The 26020-nt window shown below is 44.4% G+C and overlaps 1 protein-coding gene across 2 annotated transcripts in view; it reads right to left on the minus strand.

Annotated features, from left to right (window-relative positions):
- Positions 1-26020, minus strand: part of DCAF1 (DDB1 and CUL4 associated factor 1) — a 104272-nt gene that overhangs the window by 67956 nt on the left and 10296 nt on the right. Inside the window, exons 1-7 of one of the 2 annotated variants that reach the window (XM_077821326.1) lie at positions 21764-21780; positions 18328-18404; positions 14734-14807; positions 13456-13569; positions 5548-5685; positions 3923-4426; positions 1253-1354 (exon numbers count right to left, since the gene is read on the minus strand). In XM_077821326.1, coding sequence (XP_077677452.1) covers positions 1253-1354; positions 3923-4426; positions 5548-5685; positions 13456-13569; positions 14734-14807; positions 18328-18403 — 1008 coding nt within the window. In that variant the 5' untranslated portion in view covers position 18404; positions 21764-21780. Of the gene's footprint in view, positions 1-1252; positions 1355-3922; positions 4427-5547; positions 5686-13455; positions 13570-14733; positions 14808-18327; positions 18405-21763; positions 21781-26020 lie in introns of those variants that run through there. The other variant, XM_077821325.1, reaches the window with a different exon arrangement.

The raw sequence follows: 26020 nt of genomic DNA on the forward strand, positions 1-26020 counted from the left end.
ATTCCTATTCTCCCCAGCATATGTGGAAAAACAACATGGACAAAAGACAGAGCGCCCAGAGTGTTTAAGATTTCTTGCGAAAGGGATACAAAGAAAAGTGAGACAATACAGGAAAATTGCCAAAAGGGGTGTGTTTTGGGGTTTTTTTAAAAATAACTTTTAGTATTCTCTCTGTATCAATTTATTTTTCATCAAACCACCATGAAAAATGTAAATACTCAGTTTATATATATACTAGGTTCTGCCATTTAAATAAAGATTTTTTTACAAAATGAAGGTTGAAAGCTCTTGCTAAAACTGAACTCTGTAACACAACCTTAACGGTGGAGTAACTACTTCTCCACCATAATACCTACCACATAAAGTAAAATAAAAAGTTACTTAGGACATCATTAGTCCAATGATGTAACATAGGAGCTTCTAACCAGGAGGTGTTTATGCCACTACCCTTCAGTGATGTCTTTCAGACTCAATTAAGCAGCCCAGTAATGCAATCTCAGAACAGCAGCAAACATCAGAGCTTCTGAGGAAGGAGGATTTTATGCCCCTCTTCTCTGCAGAGAACATAGGCAAGTAGTGGCGGGGAAGCAGATATAAGCTCCCCCCACAATGAAATCCTTCCCCAGGCAGTTAGGGGGACTGTCCAGGGTGTCATTGTAGCAGCATAAGAGCACATTTTGGGACTTTGCCCCATGCAGATTTTTTTCTGTATAGTGGTAATCTGCCCTACTTTAGAAGCATATATCCCTATTAACTGCTCTAGCCTTTGAAGCTGTTTTCTCCCAATGCAGTCCCTCTGATCTCTTCAGAGGGAAAGGAATCTTAACACTCAAAGAACTTTATAAAGGCTGGAAAGAATCCTCATTTTACACATAGGGAATCTTAACCTAACTGCACTTCAGAGATTTGTTCAAGATTACACAGCCAATTAGCAGTAGTGCCAGGATTAGAACCTGCAATGGACATTTATTCACTTGCTCTCGCCACTAGAAATCACTCCCCATTTATTTGATGTGACAAATGGGAAGTGGTCTCTCCCACTTGTTGCTTGCTTTGTCCTTGCAGAAAGAGGAAGCATCTGATTCAAACTGATTCCATTTCCAATCCCAGGCCAGCCTGCAGGACATACAGGTGCCATCTACTGAAGGAGAAGAGCATTCACCTCAGAAGCCCTTGAGCCTGCAGAGCAACTAGCTGGTTCAATGCACCACACTTCAACACACAACTTCTTTGCACCATGAGAGTAATTTACCTTTAGAGCTTCAAAGGTGAGCAGCACATCGTTGGTCCGTTTCAGGTCAATGTAGAACATCATCAGCTCTCTTGATCCAAGTTGCATGAAGATAGGGAGCAGCTGAGAACAGTGAGAATTGAGACTTGCTCAATGTTTCATAGCATTTAAAAGGTCTGTTTTATTTTTTACTTTTTTCCCAAACCCCAATTTTCCCCTATTAGAGGATACCTCTTATGAGATGTCAAAGGTACCCATCTCCATCCACAGGAAGCAATAAAGGTTAACAGACCTCTTGTAATACATCTGCTGACTGCAGCAAGGTGCATGACAGCGGCCACATGGAAATCTTAAGCCACTCCTTCAGTAAGAATATGACATGTCCACACAGGGAACACTCTGGCAATAAATTCCATTTTCAATCTGTGCAAAGACAACTACCCAACAACCAAACAAACAACAGGAGAGCAGGGCAACAAAACCAAAAACCCTTCATATAAAATTCTATGTGCAACAGCTTTTGAGTATTAACTCAAAATTTTATATCTTATTATTGCTGACAGACTCCATGCCATGCAGCAATGCATGGGGATTATTATGACAGTCCCACAGTTTCTTTGGTTCTCTCAGAAGCAAAGAGTGCATAAGCACATGTAAGGTATGCCAAAAAGCAATTTTGAGTTGCTGGGTCGCATCTCACACCATGTTAATCAAGGGAAATTTTCTAAGCAAAGGTACAGCCTCTCAGCAGACCTGTGCTAAACCAGGGCTCCTTGGTGAAACTGATCTGACCCCTACTATTTGTGTCCAGATATATAACAAAGCAAACAGCTCCATTTTCCAGCTTTGCACTTGCTTTAACACTTCACACATATATGGCATCTTTCCTCTCAAAGCACATTACAAATGTAGAGTGTTAATCTTCATTTTACAGATATCTTGAAACATATACAATTTCCCTACGAAACTTGCCCCGTCTCACACAACAAATCAGTAAGAGTTAAGAAAAAGAAACAGAATCCATGACTGATTCCCAGTGACCTGGTACTCTATAACCGTTAGCCAGGACTGCCGCTTAGTTTCACCTTAACCATTTATGTCTCATATTTTAAGTGAACAATTAGTCTGAAAATAATTTACATTTTAGGGTTCTATAGTGACCTCTGCCACATTCAGGACACATCCTGAAATGGAACAATGGCACTCAGATCTTTACACAGGGTTGGCAGAATTTGATTATTTTTTTGTTCTAATTTTGATAATTATTTTTATTCGTTTTTACTTTATTTTATTTTCTATTTTTAACTATTTTTATTTTTACAGTTGTGAGGCATAGGGTTGGAGATCATGTTAGGGCTGTGCTGACAGTGGGGCTGCAGGAGCTAACTGTGCGACTGAGGGGCCCAAGACACCAGGGCTCAGGGTGTGGCTGCAGTCATCCAGGCCTGGTGGAACAGAGATCCACAGGCAGGACTGAGGAGGACAATGAGCCCCCAACCTGGGGGAGGCCATCCCACTGCTGAACAGTTCCTGCCCGGGGACAGCTCCCACACTATTCACTGATGAGTAAGTGGGGCCATGACAGCAGAGCTGAAGAGGGATCCCTTGATGACCACAGGACTGGTGACACTGGATCCCTGCAGGCATGGGGAAGGCTCGGGTCCTGATGGGATACAGCAAAGACCCCTGGCCAGGGCCATGAGGACAACAATGAGTCCCCATCTGCAGGGGTGGACACCACACAGCTGAATGGCACCTGTCCAGGAATAAAGCCATTCTGAAGTGGAATAGCATCCTCCATGGCCAGGGACAATGATAACTCCTCCTCGCAGTAATGGACAGGGGTCTCTGTTCTGCCAGGCCAGGATCGCAGTTTTCCCCACACCTTTCGCCTGCAGGGACTGGATGTCACTGACTCCACTCACTCACACACCAGCCAGAAGCGTGGAAGCTGCCCCAGGCTGGAACTGCCGGTGGCTCATCCACTTCCTTGCAGTCCTGACTAGAGGTCTCCGCTCCTCTGGACCAGGAGACCACAGCCTTCCTTGCACCTTGTGCCTGCAGAGATCAGATGTCACTGGTCCTGCAATCCATGCAGATTGCCCTCTGCAGTCCACTAGCACAGGAGTGAGGGAGCTAAGCAGCGACCACTGAGCTGCAAAGGATACCCTGCGTAGTCACAGGGCCAATCTCTGTGGGGAAGGCTGCGGTTCTGGCAGGGCAAAACAGAGATCCCCTTCGCTTCCAACTCCTGAGTGAGAGAGTGGGTCTGTGACAGCAGGACTGCAGTGGGCACCCTCCAATGCCACAGGAGCCATTCAGCAGTGGCCAAAGGCTCATCTTCCTCCTCCTTGCAGTCCTAGCCAGGGATCTCTGCTCTGTCCTACCAGGACCACAGCCCATCCCTGTATCTTGTGACTCCCAAAATCAGGTGTCACCACTGCTGAGGCAGCACAGGAAACCCTCTGCTGTCACAGACCTACTCGCTCACAGGGCCCATGACAGCTGATCCCTACAGGCGTGCTGAGTGTCACCGATTGCTTTGTTTTAGTCGATTTCAGTGTGTTAACAGAAATCAACTTTCACCAACAGTTATTGATTAAAAGCAAATCTTGCCAAGCCTAAAGCATACAAACGTCTCATCAAAAGAATTAAAACTCAGTCCGCTTCCTCCTCTCCCTATATACTCACCTCTTGGTATTCTCCTAAGGGGGTCAAGTACTGCAGAATTAGTCTCTGCTCTATGGCAGGAGTCAAAGGATAAAGGGTATAGTTGGTGCCAATTACCCAAGGGGACATTTCTGACCAGCTGCTGTTGGATAATTCAACAAACATCCGCTCTGGCTCTGAAGAAGAGAAGCCCAGTTTTTGTTTGGCCTTCCGGAAGCTGTCTCTTTCATGCTGTTTCCCTGATTTGCTTTTCCTTAGTCCCATGTCCTCAAGCTTTGTGGCAGAGTTCACTCGACTGCTGGTCTTGTGGCTTGAATCAAGATGAAAAGAGATGTCCATTTCCCCAGCAACTTCCTCCTGTTCCCCATCTACTGCCATCTCCCCATAGTCCATATCCACAGCCTCTTCATCCAGAGGCAACAGAGGTTCTGAAGGCAGTTTCCGAGGACTGGGACGCTTGTTTTCCTGTTTCATGGTCATTTCATTACCCTGTAGCTCCCGTAGCCGTCGAAGAACCAAAGCTACCTGTCATGCAAAGAAACAAGTCAGAATGCATCCACTGACTTCATGTGGCAACCAAATAGTGCATCTAGCCTGCTCCAAAGATTGCCCAAAAAAAGCTACCAGATTTGTAAGTCTTCTCATTCTTACCATACATCCAGCTCTTTAGCATAAGGTATCATGCATGCTGTGGTCTGCATTTGGGCCAGAAATAATCTGCCTCCAATATTCAAACCTAAGGAATTCTAATCAAGCAAAAGGGAAAATACTTTTAGCCATAATGGCTTCCTATATGAATAAGGCCAACAGTACCCAACATCCTTATGACTGACGAAGAGGTGGCCTGGGAGTTGTAATCAACAGCAGAAATGCTATAGCCAGAATACATATGCTAGAAGATCCTGTGTGTCCCCTGGGCACTTCCTCTACCCTCTTAGCCTGTGGCAAGTGCACACTACCTCTGCAGCAGTAATTATATCAAACTTGACTGAAGTTCTACAAAACTCACAAGCCCCAATTTCGCCTCAGTCGTGCAAGAATGAACTTTAATCCCACTCATACATTGATGTATCATATTCATTTGAGAGCTAATTTCACCTGTTCCATATGGATCTAAATTTATGCCACTTATGTGTTCACAACTTACATAAGGCATCACAAAACTAAAGTGATAAAAGGCTTCATATAAAAAAATAAATGTTATTTCACGTTAAGTTGTTTCTTTGTCGTTCTGCCTTTCATTTTACAGCATGTGTCCCATATGTGACCTTTGACATGTGATAGCTATGGACTTTGAATGGAATATTCAAAAGCACTTAAGGGAGCTAGGAGCACAACTCCCATTGACAGTCAATGGTACTTGAGTTCTTAGCTCCCATAGGCACTTTTCAAAATGCCACCCACAGAACACAAGAAATTGGGTCACAAAACATACCATCCAAAAATATACCTTTGGGGAGAAGGTGAATGAACCAAAAGGCATTTACTCCTGCAGTTTTACTATTAGAGCCTGGGGCTGCTGACATTTATGAAATACTATTTTATGCACTCTTTCATAAATGTCAGCAGCCCCAGGCAAACAAAAAAGGTTTTATAATTTCATGCCCCCCCCTCCCGAAAAGGAAAGCATCTCATGTGGACATTACCAGTTGTGAGTTCTCATCCCTGTAGTTGGCAGCAATATCTTGGTTTTCCATAGCACCTCCTAGCAACCCAGTTGCATACGTCCTCAATGGCTGATCCGCCTCTCGGGCCCACTTAAATAGATTTTCAACTATGCCTTCCTAAAGTAAAACAAAAAAGCCATTCAGACACTAAATTTTCCTCCCTTCCTTCCTCCCCCCACCCAAACTGTGTTGAGGCACAGTTCTCCTTACTTCCCATTATTCATGTTACACACCAACAATTTACATTACATGGTTTGGGTCAGGATTTCTATGCATGCAGAATTCACTTAAGTGTTCATTTGGCTTATTGCCCAGAAAGTACCAGCACTCAGTAGGTTAACACTGACTATCTGGCCTAATTCTCTTCGTAGTTACATCAGCATAAACCTGAAGTAATTCCACTGATCTCAGAGGAGTTGCTTTGGATTTACACTAGTATAATGATGCAGGATCTGGCCAAACGTGCTTTGCTTCAACAAGACATTTTATTATTCTTTATGGCCAGATTGTGAACCCCCTTATTCACACAAGTAATCCCTTTGGAGCCAACAGAACTATTCATGAAAGCAGTTGCTCACCCATGAAAATAAGGGATTTCTTAATCTGGCCCTAAATCCAGAATGGACTTCCACAAAGACCTGTGGAAGTGTACATATCATTTCACCAAGAAAGAGAAGCTATTGTTTTTTTTTTTAAGTAAGAATGCCACCCTACTTCTGTTTGCACAAAATATCAACAGATAAGAGCCAATCTAGACAGAATTAAAAAGTGAAAAGTAACAGCACAAGATCCTGCTTTTCTTTTGAAACAATCAATATCACTGACCCCAAAGCAGAACACACAGTTTCATTAGCACTGACTACTATGGGGCTCTGATCCATAATTGGAATCCCTACCCTAGCCACTACAGTACAAATAATAGAGTAATAATAATTAGGCATCTGGAAGATCATGTATTACTACAAAGAAATCAGAACCCTGAGTTTACCTCTCAAGATTTGAGTAGAACAGATTTTTAAAATGTTGTCTAGTTTTTATTTTAGTGAACTACTCGTATACACGTTGCCAACTTTAGTTCTTTCATATTTTCTTCTTCAATAATGTTTTAAGAGCATTTAAATTAATCTTTAAAATCCATGAAATGTGAAATACTTTGACCACTAGAGGGCCATATTATTCCAGGCAAACTAAACTATTAAATAATGGGAAAAGTAACCACCATACAAAGAATGAAATGCAGTGTAGTTTACAAAAAAAAAATCTGTATGATTGAAAAACATTATCAAAAAAATTAACAAATTTACTGAAGGATTTCATACCTTTGTAAAAATTCAGATAAAAAATAGAACCTGACTTATGAAGAAATTATGAGTTATTAAAACAAGCCTTGTATTGAAAAAAGCACAACATTCAAAATTTGCATCGGATGAAGTGAGCTGTAGCTCACGAAAGCTTATGCTCAAATAAATTGGTTAGTCTCTAAGGTGCCACAAGTACTCCTTTTCTTTTTGCGAATACAGACTAACACGGCTGCTACTCTGAGATTGAGCTGTGAGTATCACTATAAGGCATGTTTCTAATCATTTAATCATTCTTGCGGCTCATCTCTGAACCCTCTGCAATTTATTTACATTCTCTTTGAATTGTGGGCACAGAACTGGACACAGGGTTCCAGCAGCGGTCACACCAGTGCCAAATACAAAGGTCAAATAACCTCTCTACTTCTATTTAAGATTCCGCTGTTCATGTGGCCCAGGATCACATTAATTCTTTTGGTCACAGTATCACATTGTGAGCTAATATTCAGCTAATTATCCACCACAACTCTCAAGTCTTTTTTAGTCACTGCTTCCCAGGATAGAGTCCTCAATCCTGTAAGTAGGGCCTACATTCTTTGTTCCTAGATGTATACATTTACATTTAGCCATATTAAAATGTATATTCCTTGCTTGCACCCAGTTTACCAAGCAATCCAGAATATTCTGATTATTTATTACTCCCCCCAATTTTTTGTTCATTCCTCCAGCCCACACTGCCGCATGCATGTGGGAGTATTCTTTTTAAAAATTGTGACCCGATATACGTGAGACTACAACCCTCATAGATTATGCAGGCATAATCTTCTGGGCATTTTCAATATATTGACAAAAAATCCTTTAAATTATTTTGTACATCAATATGTAAACTAGAAACTATCAGAGTACTGACTCCTGTAATACTTGTTTCTCATAGAACCCAAACGTCTTAATGAGTTTATTTTTAAGTAAAAAACAAGTCTGTACATTATATGTGACATTGTTAGCAGACAAACTATATCATATGTGTGGCAAAGCTCTCTGCCTTGTCAGCTGGCTTTTGAAAAGGACAACATTTCTGCACAACCAAGAAATTAAACTTCCTTATTAGTCAAAGCTCCATCAGAAACACAGGGAGAAGAAAAGGGTGAAGAAAGCCAGAGGGCTCTGAACCCTCTGTAGTAAATAGTGCAGCACAAAAGCAGTGCAGAAGCATGAAATGGCTCATTCATCTCAATGGGATGTTCTCAAATGAATCACCACACCTATGAAGAGTAATACAGTCTGACACAATAGCTCTGAGGAGTGAACTGACTAATTCATCAATGGGTTTTCTCCTCCCTTTCTTCCAAATTCTATCGCAACCCTTATTGTGGAATATCAATTTTCAAGACAGTTTCGCTATGCATATGGATTTTAGAACAATCTGAATATTAAAATCAACGCTTTATTTGAAGGGAGAGGGGTGAGGGGTTAGGCCTGTATGTGAGAAACCTTTTAACCAAAAGACCCCAACTTACACCACCAGCTCTATCCTGGATCCTAATGTGACACAGCATTAAAATGGTGTGGTGGTAGCATCAAAATTTCCATTTTAAAAGAGGTGAAAAAGATCTAAAAAAATCTGTCTTCTGGAGTGGAGTAACATTTTTATATGTTAACTGTAGTTTATACACTGCTGTAAGGGCAAAACTTTCAGGAGCCCCTGCAGAAGCAAATTCAGAGAATAAATCATTCTCAGAACATATTCTCAGGGTAGGTCTACACTACAGCTGCTACAGCGCCATAGCATAGACACTTCCTACATCGACAGAAGGGGTTGTTTTTTTTCTGTCATGGAGTTAATCCATCTCTCCAAGAGCCAGTATCTAGATTGACGAAAGAATTCTTCTGCCAACCTAGCCACGTCTACACCGGGGGTGGGGTAGGGCAACCTAACTACAGCGCTCAGGGCACTAAATTTTTTACAGCCCTAAGCAAGGTAGCTAGGTGGACATAATTTTTAAGTGTAGACAAGGCCTCAATAAGCTGTATAGGGCAAGACTCAAACTCACAGTACATGGGTGCTGCTCAGGTTCAATGGCTACAGCATGGCACCTTGAGCAAATCACTAAGGCCAGGTCTACACCACAGACCTATATCAATGTAACCATGTCGCTCAACAGCGTGAAAAATCCACACCATTAAGAGACATAGTTATACCAACCTAACCCTCTGTGCAGACAGAGCTATGGTAACAGGAGAACTTCTCCTGTCAACATAGCTGCGGCCTCTCAGGGAGGTGGTTTAGCTACACCAACAAGAAAAGCTCTCTCATCGGCACAAGAGCATCTTCACTTAAGCACTGCAGAGGCAAAGCTGCATCAGTGCAGCTGCTCCAATGCAGCTGACCTGGTCTACACTGTAAAATTTACTGGCATAGGCCAGGTCTACACTAAAAAATTTAAGTACGCCCATCTTCATCACTCATGTATATGACAATCGACACTCACAAGCAACGTAATTAAGCTGACCTAACCCCCGATGTAGACAGTGCTAGGTCAATGGAATAATTCTTCCATTGACCTAGCTTCTGCCTCTCAGGGAGGTGGATTAACTATGACGACAGTCGACCTCCTCCTGTCACTGTAATGAGTGGCTACACTGAAGTACTTCAGCAGCGCAGATGCAGCACTGCAGCTATACTGCTGTAGCTGTTTAACTGTACACATAGACATAGTTGTGTCAGCTGAGGAGGAGGGGGAAAATCACATCCCTAAACTTACATAGCTATCCCAGCAAAGTCCTAGTAAAGTTGCAATTATACCAACAAAAGAGTCCTTATTCCACTCAGGCAACTGATTTAAACTGAACTTTTCACTGGCATACAAACTGTCTCTCCAGTGGCAGCAGGATGAAGGGGTTTCTGGCATAGCTCTCCTGGTACTGCTATATCTACAAATCCTTTTAAGTGTAGAAAAGGCTTTACTCCAACGTCAAGTTGCCTGCAACATTCTTCCTTGCAACAGAGCCCCAGTCTTGCAGCACGTGTGTGCAGAACTTTCTCTGGCTCAGCAAATTGGTTTCATTGTAGATCCAAATGTTATCCTAAAGAACTTTTAAAATGTTGCTTCTCAGAAAGGGCAGGGGAGGCCAGACACTAGCTAAGTTCAAGTCTAAATGAGTAATACCAGCTTGAGGAGGATCAGTGATAGTTTGAGCCCCAAGTGTGTGCAAAAGTATGTTACAAACCCATAAAATATTGGTGTCATTCAATTTTTTTTAAGGGGGCTGTGTGTCAGGAGCCCGTTGCTCAAACAATCTCAAATATAGATAACAAGGGGTGTGATGCTATGTGTAAGAAAGATGACCATTCTAGTCCTGTCAAGTATCAGGGGATAGCCATGTTAGTCTGTATCCACAAAAACAAAGAGTCCAGTGCACTTTAGTCTTTAAGGTGCCACTGGATTCCTCGTTTTCATTTTACTCCTGAGAGCATTCTGCACCAAAAAAGTAAAAATTCTGCACACAATATTTTAAAATTCTGCAAGTTTTATTTGTCAATAAATAAATGCAGAGGCTCCAGCATGGCAGTGCACGAAGGTTGGAGATCACCCTGCGGCCTCCCCATCCCGGGGACACAGACTCAGTGGTAAGGCTGTATCTGACTCTGACACAGCACAAGGCCTGGGCTGCCCCAGAAACACCCTGGTGCCCTGCCCCTCTACACCAGCTGTGGGGCAGGCAGGCTCAACCAGGTAGGATTCAAGTGTGGAGGGGCTGGTGTGGGGTGAGAGGATTCTGTATGAGACAATCTGGGTGCAGGCAGCTCAGTGGGGGGTCTAGGTGTGGCTCCTTGGGGTGGTTCCAGATGCAGGGGCAATGGGACTCTGCAGGGACTTCTAGGTGAAAGTGGTTGGGGCTCAGCGGAGAGGTCTGGGGGGCTCAGCAGCTAACTGGATGTCAGTGGCATGGAAGCCTGGATGTGGGGGCTCGTCAGAGTGGGGGTTTGAGTGCAGGAAGCTCAGTGGGGGGTGGTCTGGAGGTCTGGGTGCAGGGGGCTCCAGATACAGGGGCTGAAGTTCAGTGGGGTGGGGTTCAGGTATGGAGGGCTATAGGGGTTCCAGGTGTACGGGGTGAGGCTTGGCAGGGGTGTCTGGGTATGCACAGAGGTTGGGCGAATGGGGGAGCAGCTCCCCGTACAGGGACCCCTCCCTCCCGCAGCTGAGGAGCCATGGGGGCAGGAAGCAGGGGAGGATGTTGAGCTTCCTGCAGCTGTGGGAGGTTTCTGGTGGTGGGTCTGACACAGCACCAGCCAATCCTTGCAGGGGAAGAAGTCCTGTCCTCTCCTGCCTCCAGCCCAGCCATGATTAGCAGCTGATCCAGGCTCAGGGTAGGAGCCACTGGCTTGGGTATCTCCAGCCACGCAGTGATTTACCTCTCCGCCGGCTGCTCCAGATGCCTGAAACAATGTACCTGCACAGCTAGGGAGTGGTGTGTGACTGCTCTTGCAGCTTCCCTTTTCTTCCCTGTCAGAAAGTCGTTTTTCTTAGGGGAAGCAAAGAAATCTGCAGGGGACATGAATTCTGTGCACACGCAGTGGTGCATAATTCCCCCAGGAGTACCATTTGTATCACTGTTGCTACCACTGTTACACAATTGCAACAAATCTTGTATAAAGTATGTCATATAAGGTGACAATGGAAAAGTTACAATTGCTAAGTATGATTATCTTGTTTATATCCATATATCATTTCTGTATCTGAAGTTATGAATATTGGCTATGTACTTATATCTTAAATATGTGTTGTATTCCTGGGTGACACCTCCCAGAGAGAATTTACATTAGGGCTGGACAGTTTTGTGTTGATGGCCTATCAAGGACACTCCACTCTCTCAATGGGACATTGAAGAAACTCATCCTGTCCAGATAGCTCTTCCAGAGGATGCCTCAGATGACAACCGCCACCCCGTGTGATTCAGCAAAACATTAAGGGCATGTAATATGCTCATGTGTCCCTGGACACCATCTTGGGCCAGTAACTTTCCACATTCAGGGACTGTGTGGGCTTTGTTTGGGACAGTAAATTTGAGTAAATAAAAGACCCTCGACACCCCTAATTTGCCTCTTTCCTGCTCTAATTCTCTGGACTGTGGATTTACAACTAAAAGAAGCATCTTGAACTATGGACTGAAGACCTTTCAACCTTTTGGAAGTTACCAGAGACAGTTCACAAGCCTGCAGTCTATTCCATCACTGCTACAAACCTGATAGAAGGACTTTGCGATCATTTGTGTGAATATGATCCATTAACCATTTATAACTCTTCTTTTATTATTAAATCTTGAGACAGTTTACTAAGGATTGGCTGACAGCATGATATTTGTGTAAGATCTGAGATACATATTGATCTGGGGTAAGTGTCTGATCCTTTGGGATCAGTAAGAACCTCATATATGGTGAAATGGGTTTTCAATAACCTCTCACTATATCAGACTTAGTTGTGTGGATGGGAGCCTGGGGCTGGAATGTCTAAAGGGGATCATTTCTGACTTCTTGTCCACCAGTGTGGTCACAGGCGCTGGCTTCCTCCTTGCTTCAGGGGTGCTCAACCACTGCTCTGGCCCAGACCCTGCCCCCAACTCCACCCCTTCCCCCAAACCCCCACCCTGGCCCAGCCTCTTCCCACACCACCCCCTCACTGCCTCTTCCTGCCCAGTTCCAACCCTCCCCTGACCACACCCTGTCCCCGCTCCTCCCCCTCCCCCCAGCGCCTCCTGCACGCCGGGGGAGGCACTGGGACGGAGAGGGAGGAGCTGATCAGCAGAACTGCCGGTGGGTGGGAGGCACTGGGGAGAGGGGGGAGGAGCTGGCTGCCGGAGTGCTCCAGGGCTGGAGCACCCATGGAGTTGGTGCCTATCAGTATGGTGATACAGAAGTTCTTTGTTACTGATTTGGTGAATCTAATTATAGAATAAATCACCAGTTTGAGGGGATTGTCTGCCCTATTTCTTGCAGTTTGCTCTGTGGGCACCGTTCTCAATGTGGTCCATCTCAGGCACTCAGTCACAAGGGGATCCCCAAGGAGGCACAGCAATTTTCAAGACAGTCTGGGTAAGCATGTGGATTTAAAGTTTAGACCAGTAAACTTGTCACTACCTTAACTGTAGTGGTGCTACTGCCCCACTATAATGTTTGCATTTCAAGGAATGAGATTACAAAATCTAGGAAGTCTTAACAAGCTGATTGCTAGCACACTGCTGCATCGTGTTAATGTCTATTGAATTTATATCCAGAACATTATGGCTGCAAGAGTTCCCAAAACAGATGACGTTTTGGTTCCTGTTCCTCTGATGTAGGAGTATGCAAGTTGGCCTTCAACGCACATTAGCAGCCTAGAAATGCCTGAGGGTTTGATTAATTTAGCTTAACAACACTACAACTATTAAAGTGCCCTTTTAAAATTAAACATTAATAAAATTGAGTAGAGATTGTGTCCAAGAAACTGCATTTTAAACTTCCATTTGTACAGATTTATCCAAAACGAGCATGGGAGCTCCTAGAACGCTGAATACACCAAGCATTTATAACCAGTATTGCTATACATGGTACCTTTTCCTGAAAGACAACAGCAGTTTCCAGTCCTGGCATGATGTCCAGAAGGAGTCGGCAGGCAGCAGTATTTAATGGGGGTTCCCTGCTTGTCATCACGTAAGCATTCACCAGCTGGGGGAAGAATATCAGGAATAGGAGTGGCCTGAAATTCAACTCCTACTCAAAACAGTGCAGCACAGTGAAATCATTAGTGACTCCCCTAGCTTTACAAAACATGGGAGCAAAGGGGAAGATACCAGTAGCATTGTCAGTGTGTAAATCCTTGACCTACACTTTAGGGCTTGTCTACATATACAGCACTGCAGCTGCACTGTGTGGTTTATTTACACCCCTGAGCAACATAAGTGATGCCAACATAATCTATAGTGTAGACATAGCTTCAGAGAGAGCATAGCCAACTGCCTGGTGACTCTTCCTCTCTGATGTATCAGAAAAGAAGTGGAAGGACAGCACAATTTATTTTTTTCTCAGCCAAATAAAGTTCTCTCTTCTATACTGCCCACTCTGGACTAATCTGTAAGGCTACAATGCCTATACGAAACCAGTTAATCAATGATGGCTTGAGGCAGAGGAAAATAACTGGCATTTACTTTGTTTAGAAAATTCAATGCACAAGAGTTTTTCTTAGTTGTTTGTATGCCTTTTTACTGACCCTTTATAGTCTGACAAGTGATATGCAAGCAATTTGGGGCAGGGTCCATGTCTTAATGTGAGTTTTTAGAGGGCCAATACCAGTTCAGGCCTCTGGTTGCTACTGCAATTTAAATATTAAATAAAAGATGTTGTAAGTACAAAGTGTTAGCAGTGCAGGAAAAGAGCCAGTAACTCCTAGTCCTCTGCTCAGTCCCCTAGAACTCATTTTCTTCCCCAGCTCCCACAACCAGTCCAGCATGTAAAAGCATCCACTGGCGTAGCTGTATTACTAGTATTAGAGACTGTTTTAACAATTTACCTGGCGAATCTGGACCAGGCTTGACTCCATTTTTGTTTTTTATATTACATAGTATGCGCATGATGATCTACATTTAGAAAACGTCCTTCCCTCCACTTTAATAGAGGAAGGCAAGTCACCTTTAACCCCGTTTTAAAACCAGCATTTGGAAGAAATATTCCTAACAGTAGAAAAACTCCAACATGGACTGGACTAAAAACAAAAAACACAAGCACTCAGGCTAACGAGCCCAGGGCAGATAAAGACAAACCATTACAGGTAACAGGGAAGTGTCATCATTTGTCAATTATAATTCTTAGGATAAATGCAAATAGAAAACCTACCGCATTCATGAAGTCGTCGTTCTTGAAAAGTATTCTCAGCAGATGGCCCAGCATACACTCTGGATCTGCTCGACCTGGCAAGGCAGAAAGAAGGGGCTGAGCTAATCATTCAGACCTCCTTAGCTAAACAAAATATTACAACCAAAAAAGAATGGAAGAGCAAAGAAAGGAGACAGTCACTTGGTAAACTTGACAGCTCTAAATGGCTTGTCGTTTAACAAGCTCTAGGCTTCATGGCCAATACTGAAGTATAAAACTAAGTCATGCCACAGCAAAACTGGCTGTCGGACACCCCAATTAGCAGGTTCAATCTTACACAAAAGACGACTTACATGAGAAATCATAGGTTTCAGAGTAGCAGCCGTGTTAGTCTGCATTCGCAAAAAGAAAAGTACTTGTGGCACCTTAGAGACTAACAAATTTATTTGAGCATAAGCTTTCGTGAGCTACAGGTCACTTCGTCGGATGCATTCAGTGGAAAATACGGCGGGGAGATTTATATACAGAGAACATGAAACAATCGGTGTCACCATACACACTGTAACAAGATTATCGCTACAAAAGTTCCCCTCCCACCCCGCTCTCCTGCTTAATAGCGCACCTTAAGTGATCACTCTCGTTACTGAATGCATCCGATGAAGTGAGCTGTAGCTCACGAAAGCTTATGCTCAAATAAATTTGTTAGTCGCTAAGGTACCACAAGTACTCCTTTTCTTTCTGCGAATACAGACTAACACGGCTGCTACTCTGAAACCTGTTCTATGTCCAGCCACTAGAGGGTGCATGAGATTCAGACTGCAATCTCTAACCCAGGGGTCAGCAACCTTTCAGAAGTGGTGTGCTGAGTCTTCATTTATTCACTCTAATTTAAGGTTTAGTGTGCCGATACTATATTTTAACGTTTTTAGGTCTCTCTCTCTATGTCTATATTATATAACTAAACTATTGTTGTATGTAAAGTAAACAAGGTTTTTAAAATGTTTAAGCAGCTTCATTTAAAATAAAATTAAAATGCAGATCTTATCAGTTTAGTGCAGTGGTTCTTAACCGGGGGTGTGAGATGCCCTTTCTGGGGGTGCGAGACAGGTGAGATTTTTTTAGAAGGTAAATCATCGAAAACACAAATTAAGCACAGGCACATAAATACAACTACTTTGTTTCATCAAACCTATGTATTTATTAACATTATACATGTTTTAACGATTACTGTAATATACAAAGTTTTTAAGTTTTCAAGTTTTTCAGTTAATTGCAGTGTAATTTTTTATAAGGGCTTCAGAGCACTGGGCCCAGGCCAGGAGCAGAACCCTGGGCTGGCTGCCTGTACCCCAAGCCAGCAGGAGGGCTGAGCAGGGCCGGAGGCCCTGACCTGGGTTGGCGGGGGGCCAGGTGGCTGGAACCCCAGACCAGCAGTGAGGTGAGCGGGGCCGGCGACTGGTATGCCAGGCCAGCAGCAGGCTGAGTGGGGCCAATGGGCAGGACCCTGGCTGGTAAGGGGCCAGCGGCTGGAGCCCCAGACCATCAGCGGGCTGAGCTGGGTGGCGGACAGAACTCCGGACCGGCAGCAGCTCACCCGCTGCCGGTGTGGAGTTCTGCTGGCTCCTGTCAGCTGGGGTCCCAGCCGCCAGCCCCGCTCAGCCCGCTGCCAGCCAGGGGTTCCGTTCACCCAAGCCGACTGCAGGCTGAGCAGGGCTGCGGGCCGGGACCCCGGCTGGCAAGGGGCCAGCGGCCAGAACCCCAGACCAGCAACGGGCTGAGTGGCTCAGCCTGCTGACGGTCTGGGGTTCCATCCGCCGGCTCCTGGCCACTGGCCCCGCTCAGCCTGCTGCCGGCCTGAGGTTCCATTCACCCAGGCTAGCAGCAGGCTGAGCAGGGCCGGCAGCCAGGACTCAGCTGGCAGCAGCGTGCTAGTAAAAATCGGCACGTGTGCCGCAGATTGCCGACCCCTGCTCTAACCTCTTCCAAATTGGAAATCTGGAGAACCAGGCCAGGTCTACATTGAAAATTTAGAGCAACAGAGGTAAAGGATCTGGAAAAAGAGTTAAACAGTGAGATGGGAAAATCTGCAGATGATACAAAACTACTCAAGATAGTTAAGTCCAAAGCAAACTGTGAAGAGTTCCAAAACGATCTCACAAAACTGGGTGACTGGGCAACAAAATGGCAGATGACATTCAATGTTGATAAATGTAAAGTAATGCACATTGGAAAACATAAACCCAACTGTACATACTACATGATGGGATCTAAATTAGCTGTTACCACACAAGAAAGAAATCTTGGAGTCATTGTGGATAGTTCTCAGAAAACATCCACTCACGTGCAGGAGCAGTCAAAAAAGCTAACAGAATGTTGGGAATCATTAGGAAAGGGATAGATAATAAGACAGAAAAGATCATATTGCCTCTATATAAATCCATGGTATACCCTCATCTTGAATATTGCGTGCAGATCTGGTTGCCCCATCTCAAAAAGATATATTGGAATTAGAAAAGGTACAGAAAAGGGCAAAAAAAAATTATTAGGGGTATGGAACAGCTTCCATATGAGAACAGATTTAAAAAACTAGAATTTTTCAGCTTGGAAAAGTAACGAAAAAGGAGGAATATGATAGAGGTCTATAAAATCATGACTGGTGTGGAAAAAGTAAATACGTATTAGTTACTCCTTCTCATAACACAAAAACTAGGTGTCACCAAATGAAATTAATAGGCAGCAGGTTTAAAACAAACAAAAGGAAGTATTTCTTCAAACAACACAGTAAACCTGAGGAACTCTTTGCCAGAGGATGTTGTGAAGGCCAAGACTATAACAGGGTTCAAAAAAGAACTAGGTAAGTTCATGGACGATAGGTCCATCAATGGCTATTAGCCAGGATAGGCAGGGATGCAAAACCATGCTCTGTTTGCCAGAAGCTGGTAATGGACGACAGGGGATGGATTACTTATCCTGTTCAATCCCTCTGAAGCATGTGGCATTGACCACTGTTGGAAGACAGGAAGCTGGGCTACATGGACCATTGGTCTGACCCAGTATGGCCGTTCTTTGTTCTTATGTTCTCATGAGCTCTAGTGCTCAGCGGTATGAAAAACAGAGACCACTGTGCTCCATGGCTATGTCAACCTAACCCTCAGTGTAAACACAGCTAGGTCAATGGAATAATGCTTCCATCAACTTAGTTACCATCGCTCAGGGAGGTGGTGTATTTATAGCGATGGAAAAACACTTTACATTGCTGTAGGCTGCGTCTACACTATGGGGTTATGCCTACATAGCTACAGCAGTGTAGCTATGCTGCTATCATACTTGTAGTATAGACAGGGCCCAAGAAAAGGATCTCCAAATTAGTCTCCACATCAACATCCAAAAAAGCCATTCAAAATTGTGCCTGGAGCCTAGACCTCTTACAGTCAGAAATGCCAAGTGACAAAACTATAAAACAAGGTTAGTAAGCTGAGTAGTGATGCCAGGACTTAACCAGCAGTGAGGACCTTCAGGTTAGTCTTTTGGGTATATTTTAAACATATGAATGACTAATTTTCCCCTGAAACAGAGTGGGGTCACACACAAGGCATTGTGTTTACCAGGCCTTACCAGGGTGTCTGTCATCAAACGGGTCCGGATCCCCCTTGCGGTATTCTTCAGTCTCCTTCTCAATTAATTCAGACATTCTAGGGAGGGAGTAAAAATCAAATAAACATGCCACATGCATTTTCTTTCCCCAGTGGACAGCTCCTAAACAGTCTATTTGCCAAAATGCTATAAACAGCCCATCAAGTCACATTCAAACTGTACTCTGTGAACCACCAGAAGATTCCAGGCATCCACTGGATACATATAAGAGCAAGTTAGAGAGGACGCCTGTCCCTCCCAAAACAGTGATCACCTATCAATGTTCTAATGATATGCTAGCATGCTATAAAGTAGCTTGTCTGCTTCTCTTTGCTGAGTCCCAGCAATGGAGAGAAAGCACTTTTTCCTCCTCTGAAAGAGGCAGTGCATCCAGCTGAACTGCTTCAATGCTATGCATAAGGTGAAGACACAAAGAGAAAAACCATCCTGCCGTCACGCTACCTCAGAACTCTGGCACTGATGGCCTACAAGATATCAGATAGGAAACTCCTGCCCATTCTAGCCTCCCCTGCACAGCATTTCAGATTGCTTTTTGCCTCCCTGACATATAGATGAGCCACTGCAATTCATAGGGCTTTATTATTTTTGCTCCAGGGGTTGCGGGAGGGGGTTGGAGGGAGGGTTAAAGAGGAGGGAATTTCTCACCACCACTCTACTACAAGAGGTAAAGGAGACCTCTTTCTCACCACCACTCTACTACAAGAGGTAAAGGAGACTAAATGTCACATGAGAAGGCTTTCCACCTGGTCCCTGCTCAGTCTGTTGGCATAGGGGGCATACCCTGATTTCTTCCCCCTCCTCAACCACCTGAAATAACACTGAGGGATCTAACTCTTCTCAATTCCTCAGACAATTAGTTAACAGTTGTGGGGCTGGAGTAAGGAAGGACTCAAGCAATCCCCCCTACCCCGCCATTGGAGCCTTACCCCAGACTAACTGCTCATCTGTACCAGGCAGGAGAGTTGTGGGAGCAGCTTTAAAGCTGTGCATTCCCCTTGCCTGAGCCATGACATTAAAGCTATAGGCAAAATTCCAGACGTAATGACTAGCAGCCTGAACAGTTATAAGAAATCCTATGTTCCTGCTCCTCTAGGAAGAGCAGAAGAGGTGCCTGAGAATGGGAAATGCTAAGTCATCAGAGAGACTGATCGTTATTTTACATATGAAGGAAGACCAACATATTTTCTGGCTTTAAATGCTCCCCTAACTGTATCTATTTTTCTGAGGTTTTCCAGCAGAAGGATACATGGATTAGGATAAAGTCAAGATCTGAAATTCAAAGCCTTCAGCAAATTCATCTTATTCCCATGGTGTCTTTCCTTCCCCCCTCAATTTAGGTCTCACTGAGGCAGCTACAGAGTCTGCCTACACCTCCTTGTCAGGATTTTGATATTTCAGGTGCTGATGATGAGCCTATGGTCTATTACAGGTTAGGCAAGGCCACTCAAGCAGCTACGTTCATTCCTAGAGGAGCAAATGCACTTTTCTTTTCCTGGGGATTTCCTCTAGACTGTGCTGCAGGATTCCATTCTGTTGCCATCACTTTTCAGTATATATCGGATGCTTCTGAGGAAGAGCAGAAAGGAGCAAAAGCATCTGTTGCATTCCTTCATCATGAACTGCACTGATTTGCCAAATCTGGGCATGTTTTACAATATTAACAATAGTTTAATATTGTAATCAGTAATGAGCCGGGAAATCCCTTGTCTTGCCAGAGACAATTAACTTTCACAAGACTCTTTGCCCTGTGGGGTTCCAATATTTCATGTTTGTCAGCCTGATTTTGAAGAGATGTAAACTGCATCTTGCACTAAAAGGTTGCCGAATTTGGGCTGTGGTGGATTTCTAGCAACAGCAAGTTGTAAAATTGGGTACACCTTTATATGGAACATCCTACTATCAACTCTTAACAATTTTTCCTTGGGACTTAACAGCTTGAGAGCGCCTGCTGAGCACAGAGACCATGGGGAGGAATAGGAGGAGATGTGATCTGAGAAGTCAGGTCTATGGGTTTGTCTACACCTAATCCGCTACAGCACCACCGCTGTAGCACTTCAGAGAAGACTCTTATCTACGCTGACAGGAGGGTTGCTCATACCCCTGAGCAACATAGTTATACAGACCTAATTTCCTAGTGTAGACCAGGCCATAGACTAGCTAGGCCTTTCTAGGGACGTAAATAGGGTTTAAAAATAGTAACTGTTTAACCTATTAAAATTCTACCAGTTAAACGGTTAACTGTTACAGCGTTCACATAGGCATGCATGACAGTGGCCTGAAAGAGTTCTTGTCTTACCCACAACCATTCTCCAAGAAAGTCTGTTTGATTTTCCTCCTTCCCCCGACTAGAAAATGCCTTGAGTGTTTAGTCCCATTTTTCCTTTTTGGTTGGATAAATCAAATTTTGATTGGTGGCTCTGCCAACCCTTAACTGAAGAAGTGGGAGTGGCGAATAATTAAGAGTTTCCCTTCCCCTGCTTCCCAAGTGCTTAGTTCAATAGGTGTTGTTAAAAAAAACACCCTCACAAGTGGCATAAGCTATGTCAGTGGGAGAAGCTCTCCTGCCAACGTAGTGCTGTGTATACTAGGGCTTACGTTGGTGTAACTTATGTCGCTCGGGGGTGTAATATTTACACCCCAGAATGACGTACGTTTTGCCGATATAGGCGGCAGTGTAGACTAAGCCTTAGAGTAGTCTCAGGGCTGCTTTATCTTTCCCTGATAACAACAGCCCCCAGGGCCCTTTCCTCTAGCCCAGGACCATGGTAGCAGTGTGCTGCAGCTACCCCTCGCACCACAATATGCCCCATTCTAAGTGGGTGAGGATACAGCCAGGACGAGGGGTACAGAGCCACTGGCTTTACACCATCTAGGCATCCCCTTATGTAAGGGGTTTGAGAATCTGGCCCATAGTAGGTACAGAACTGGTCCATATGAGCTACACGCAGACCTTGAATGAATGCTGTTGCATCTTCTCATATCTAAGTATTCTAGAAATACTTGCTGATCGATGTTGCCTTATAATCAGCCTCTTCACTTGTATTGTGTTTGTACCTTCTGACACTCTGGGATATATGAGCCTATTTGGAAACATGATTTTATATGCAGCCTGTCACTCTGTGAATCACTGACTACTTTAATTTACTGTCATTTAATTTTACTGTCCCATTTGTAATAGTTACCACAGATTACAATGAAGCCTTGACACCATGAGAGTTTGCCTATAGCTGACAAATCATTTTTTTCAGAGCATTTCTCATGATGCTTCAGTACAGCCTTCAACACCACACTTTGGTGTTTGAAAATGTCTGCACATTTCATGCAGTTTTGCCCCTGGAAGATTTCCTCTATGTCAACTCGGAAGGAGGAAGGAAGCAGAAAGATGTCACTCACTGACCAGCACGACCACAAGTTCCTCTGTCTTAGAGTCTACAACAATATACAAAGGAGTCAGATGTGCCTTGAAACATCACCGAGCACAATCAATCTTTGTGGGGAGCATCTTATATCCAGAGCAGAGACACCCCAAAAGACTCCCTTAAATCTAGCAGAAGCCAGTCTGGAGCACGTCTATGTTCTGTCCTCAAAGCAGATCATGGAGTAAAGCTATGCTGCTGAGCTTCTGAAAGTTGGGACTCTGTTATTGCTTTCTACAGCAATGTAAATTCAGCTACCGCTCGGTCAAATGGATCCTCTTCACCAGTTGCCTTAAAGTGATCTCTGTATCGGCCTGAAGCCAAAAATGTCAACATGCCAGATCTGTACTGAGCTTTGGCATCACTTTCACAAAAACAAAGAGCAAGAGCCAGCTGCTCTCCAAAATCACTCTGCTGAAGCTACCAACTCCGAACAGCACTACAGTGAAACCTCTGGAAACCACCCTCCCAAAAGGCTCAGTGTCTGCAGACTAACTTGGAGGAGCTTGTTCGCAGCAGTGTATGCTCATGGAGTTAGTCGAGTCCAGCAGAGAATCAGTGAGGCTGCCTTGCAGGGAGCTGAGATCCATTAGAGCGGTCTGCACAGTAAAAGTACTCTTTGTGGTAAGTTCCAATAGTCAGTCTGTTCAGTGAAAGATGTGCTGTCAACACCAAGATCCTCACAACCATTCACTCCAAACATCAGCGTAATCCAGGGGTTCTCAAACTGGCGGTCGGGATGATTTTGGAGAGTGCTGGGGACAACTTCCTGGTACAAGTGCTGGAGGAACCGAGTAGGGGCCGTGCTCCTTTTGCCCTGCTGCTTACAAACAGGGAAGAATTGACAGGGGAAGTAGAAGTGGGTGGCAACCTAGGCAGCAGTGACCATGAGATGGTTGAGTTCAGGATCCTGAAAAAAGGAAGAAAGAAGAATAGCAAAATACAGACCTTGGACTTCAGAAAAGCAGACTTAGACTCCCTTAGGGAACTGATAGGCAGGATCCCCTGGGAGGCTAATATGCAGGGGCAAGGAGTCCAGGAGAGCTGGCTGTATTTTAAAGAAGCCTGATTGAGGGCGCAGGAACAAGCCACCCCGAAGTGCAGCAAGAACAACAAATATGGCAGGTGACCAGCCTGGCTTAACAGTGCAATCTTCGGTGAGCTTAAACTCAAAAAGGAAGCTTACAAGAAGTGGAAATTTGGACAGATGACTAGGGAGGATTATAAAAATATTGCTAGAGTATGCAGGGGTGTAATCAGGAAGGCCAAGGTACAATTGGAGTTGCAGCTAGCAAGGGATGTAAAAGGTAACAAGAAGGGTTTCTACAGGTATGTTAGCAACAACAAGGTCAGGGAAAGTGTGGGACCCTTACTGAATGGGGGAGGCAACATAGTGACAGATGATGTGGAAAAAGCTGAAGTACTCAACGCTTTTTTTGTCTCCGTCTTCAGAGACAAGGGCAGCTCCCAGACTGCTGCAATGGGCAACACAGCATGGGGAGTAGGTAAGCAGCCCTCAGTGGTGAAGGAACAGGTTAAGGACTATTTAGAAAAGCTGGACGTGCACAAGTCCCTGGGTCCAGATCTAATGCATCCAAGGGAGCTGGCTGATGTGATTGCAGAGCCACTGGCCATTATCTTTGAAAATTCCTGACAATCAGAGGAGGTCCCAGATGATTGGAAAAAGGAAAATATAGTGCCCATATTTAAAAAAAGGGAAAAAAAGAACCCGGGGAACTATAGACCAGTCAGCCTCACTTCAGTCCCCAGCAAAATCATGGAGCAGGTCCTCAACGAATCTATTTTGAAGCACTTGGAGGAGAGGAAGGTGATCAGGAACAGTCAACATGGATTCACCAAGGGCAAGTCATGCTGGACCAACCTGATTGCCTTCTATGATGAGATAACTGTCTGTGTGGATATAGGGAAAGCAGTGAATGTGATATATCTTGACTTTAGCAAAGCTTTTGATACGGTCTCCCACAGTATTTTTGACAACAAGTTAAAAAAGTATGGATTGGATGAATGGACTATAGGGTGGATAGAAAGCTGGCTAGATTGTTGGTCTCAACGGGTAGTGATCAACGGCTCCTTGTTTAGTTGGCAGCCGATATCAAGTGGAGTGCCCCAGGAGTCGGTCCTGGAGCTGGTTTTGTTCCACATCTTTATTAATGATCTGGATGATGGGATTAACTGCACCCTCAGCAAGTTCGCACATGACACTAAGATGGGGGGAGAGGTAGATATGATGGAGGGTAGGGATAGGGTCCAGAGTGACCTAGACAAATTGGAGGATTGGGCCAAAAGAAATCCGATAAGGTTCAACAAGGACAAGTGCAGAGTTCTGCACTTAGGAAGGAAGAATCCCATGCACCGTTACAAGCTGGGGACTGACTGGCTAAGCAGCAGTCTACACAAAAGGACCTGGGGATTACAGTGGACGGGAAGCTGGATATCAGTCAGCAGCGTGCCCTTGTTGCCAAGAAGGCCAACGGCATATTGGGCTGTATTAGTAAGAGCATTGCCAGCAGATTGAGGGAAGTGATTATTCTCCTCTATTCTGCACTCGTGAGGCTACACCTGGAGTACTGCGTCCAGTTTTGGTCCCCTCACTATAGAATGGATGTGGACAAATTGGAGAGAGTCAAGCGGAGAGCAACAAAAATGATTAGGGGGCTGGGGCACACGACTTATGAGGAGGGACTGAAGGACTGAGGGAACTGGGATTGTTTAGTCTGCAGAAGAGAAGAGTGAGGGGGGATTTGATAGCAGCCTTCAATTACCTGAAGGGGGATTCCAAAGAGGATGGAGCTCGGCTGTTCTCAGTGGTGGCAAATGACAGAACAAGAAGCAGTGGTCTCAAGTTGCAGTGGGGGAGGTCTAGGTTGGGTATTAGGAAACACTATTTCACTAGGAGGGTGGTGAAGCACTGGAATGGGTTACCTAGGGAGGTGGTGGAATCTCCATCATTAGAGGTTTTTAAAGCCCAGCTTGACAAAGTCTTGGCTGGGATGATTTAGTTAGTGCTGGTCCTGCTTTGAGCAGGGGATTAGACTAGATGACTTCCTGAGGTCTCTTCCAATCCTAATATTCTATGATTCTATGACCCCTCAGGGGGTAGCGAGATTATTACATGGTGGGTCGCGAGCTGTCAACTCAACCCGAAACCTACTTTGCCTCCACCATTTATAATGGTGTTAAATATATAAAAACGTATTTTTAATTTATAAGTAGGGGTCACACTGAGGCTTGCTATGTGAAAGGGCCCACCCGTAAAAAAGTTTGAGAACCACTGGAATCAGCCTCAGCATCTGCAAGACAGTGTTGGTGCTTCTATCCTCTCTACCAAACATATGTAATCAGTGTACCATGCTGAGTCCTATAAGCAGAATCGGGGGAAACTCTGAGGATAACTAACTTTGACAGAGATGATAAGAGGACACAGAGACCAAATACTTCTCCGGAGCAGCAGGAATGCAAGACTGCTCTGAACGATATGACCTCCCCTCCACACACCCCAGATATATAGAATTTTTTTTTTTTTTAAGTGGACTAGGACAACTGGATATGTCTGAGGTTCTTGGACAGGAATCCTCCAGGGCCAAGATAGATGCTATCCTATTGTTTCAAACTCTTAATATTTTGCACATCTGGTAATATCTGGTGTTTTTCTTAAAAGCTCTGGAAAGCAAGAGAACACAAGGTCTTGGCTTACAGTTAAAAAAGGAATAAGTTTCTAGCCCTTGTGGTTGCAGGGAAAAGCCTAAAATCACGAACTGAATGTACCCGAAGTCCCAGGAAACCAGAAAACAAATAACAAAAGCCCTCAATGTGTTTTTTTTAACATCTCATGATTTTTTTTAAAAAAAAACTTGTGATATTTTGGGGGCTAACTCGTGATTTTTAAAGGCCTGAAAATGGTAATACTGCTGTCCATTCAACGAGTACCATTCTGCTCTTGCCCCCTATTTTTCATGAGTTAGTGAAGATGTGGAAGACACCTCATATCTCTCTCCTCCTACCCTGAGTTACTTGAGGCAATGAGTGCTACTACCTCTTCCCACCAAAACAAGAGCTTTAGTCAAGGCAGCAATGGTCAGGGGAAAGAGCACCTCTTCACACAACATATGACCAGCATCCTAGCCACAAAGTGCCACTGGTTCCCTGTTTATCAGAGGATCCTGCTAAAGGAGGGAGGGAAGCCACTGCTCATTTTCAAAACTCTCCACTGGAATTGG

This window comes from Eretmochelys imbricata, chromosome 7 (genome assembly GCF_965152235.1).
Source record: "Eretmochelys imbricata isolate rEreImb1 chromosome 7, rEreImb1.hap1, whole genome shotgun sequence".
NCBI lineage: Eukaryota > Metazoa > Chordata > Testudines > Cheloniidae > Eretmochelys > Eretmochelys imbricata.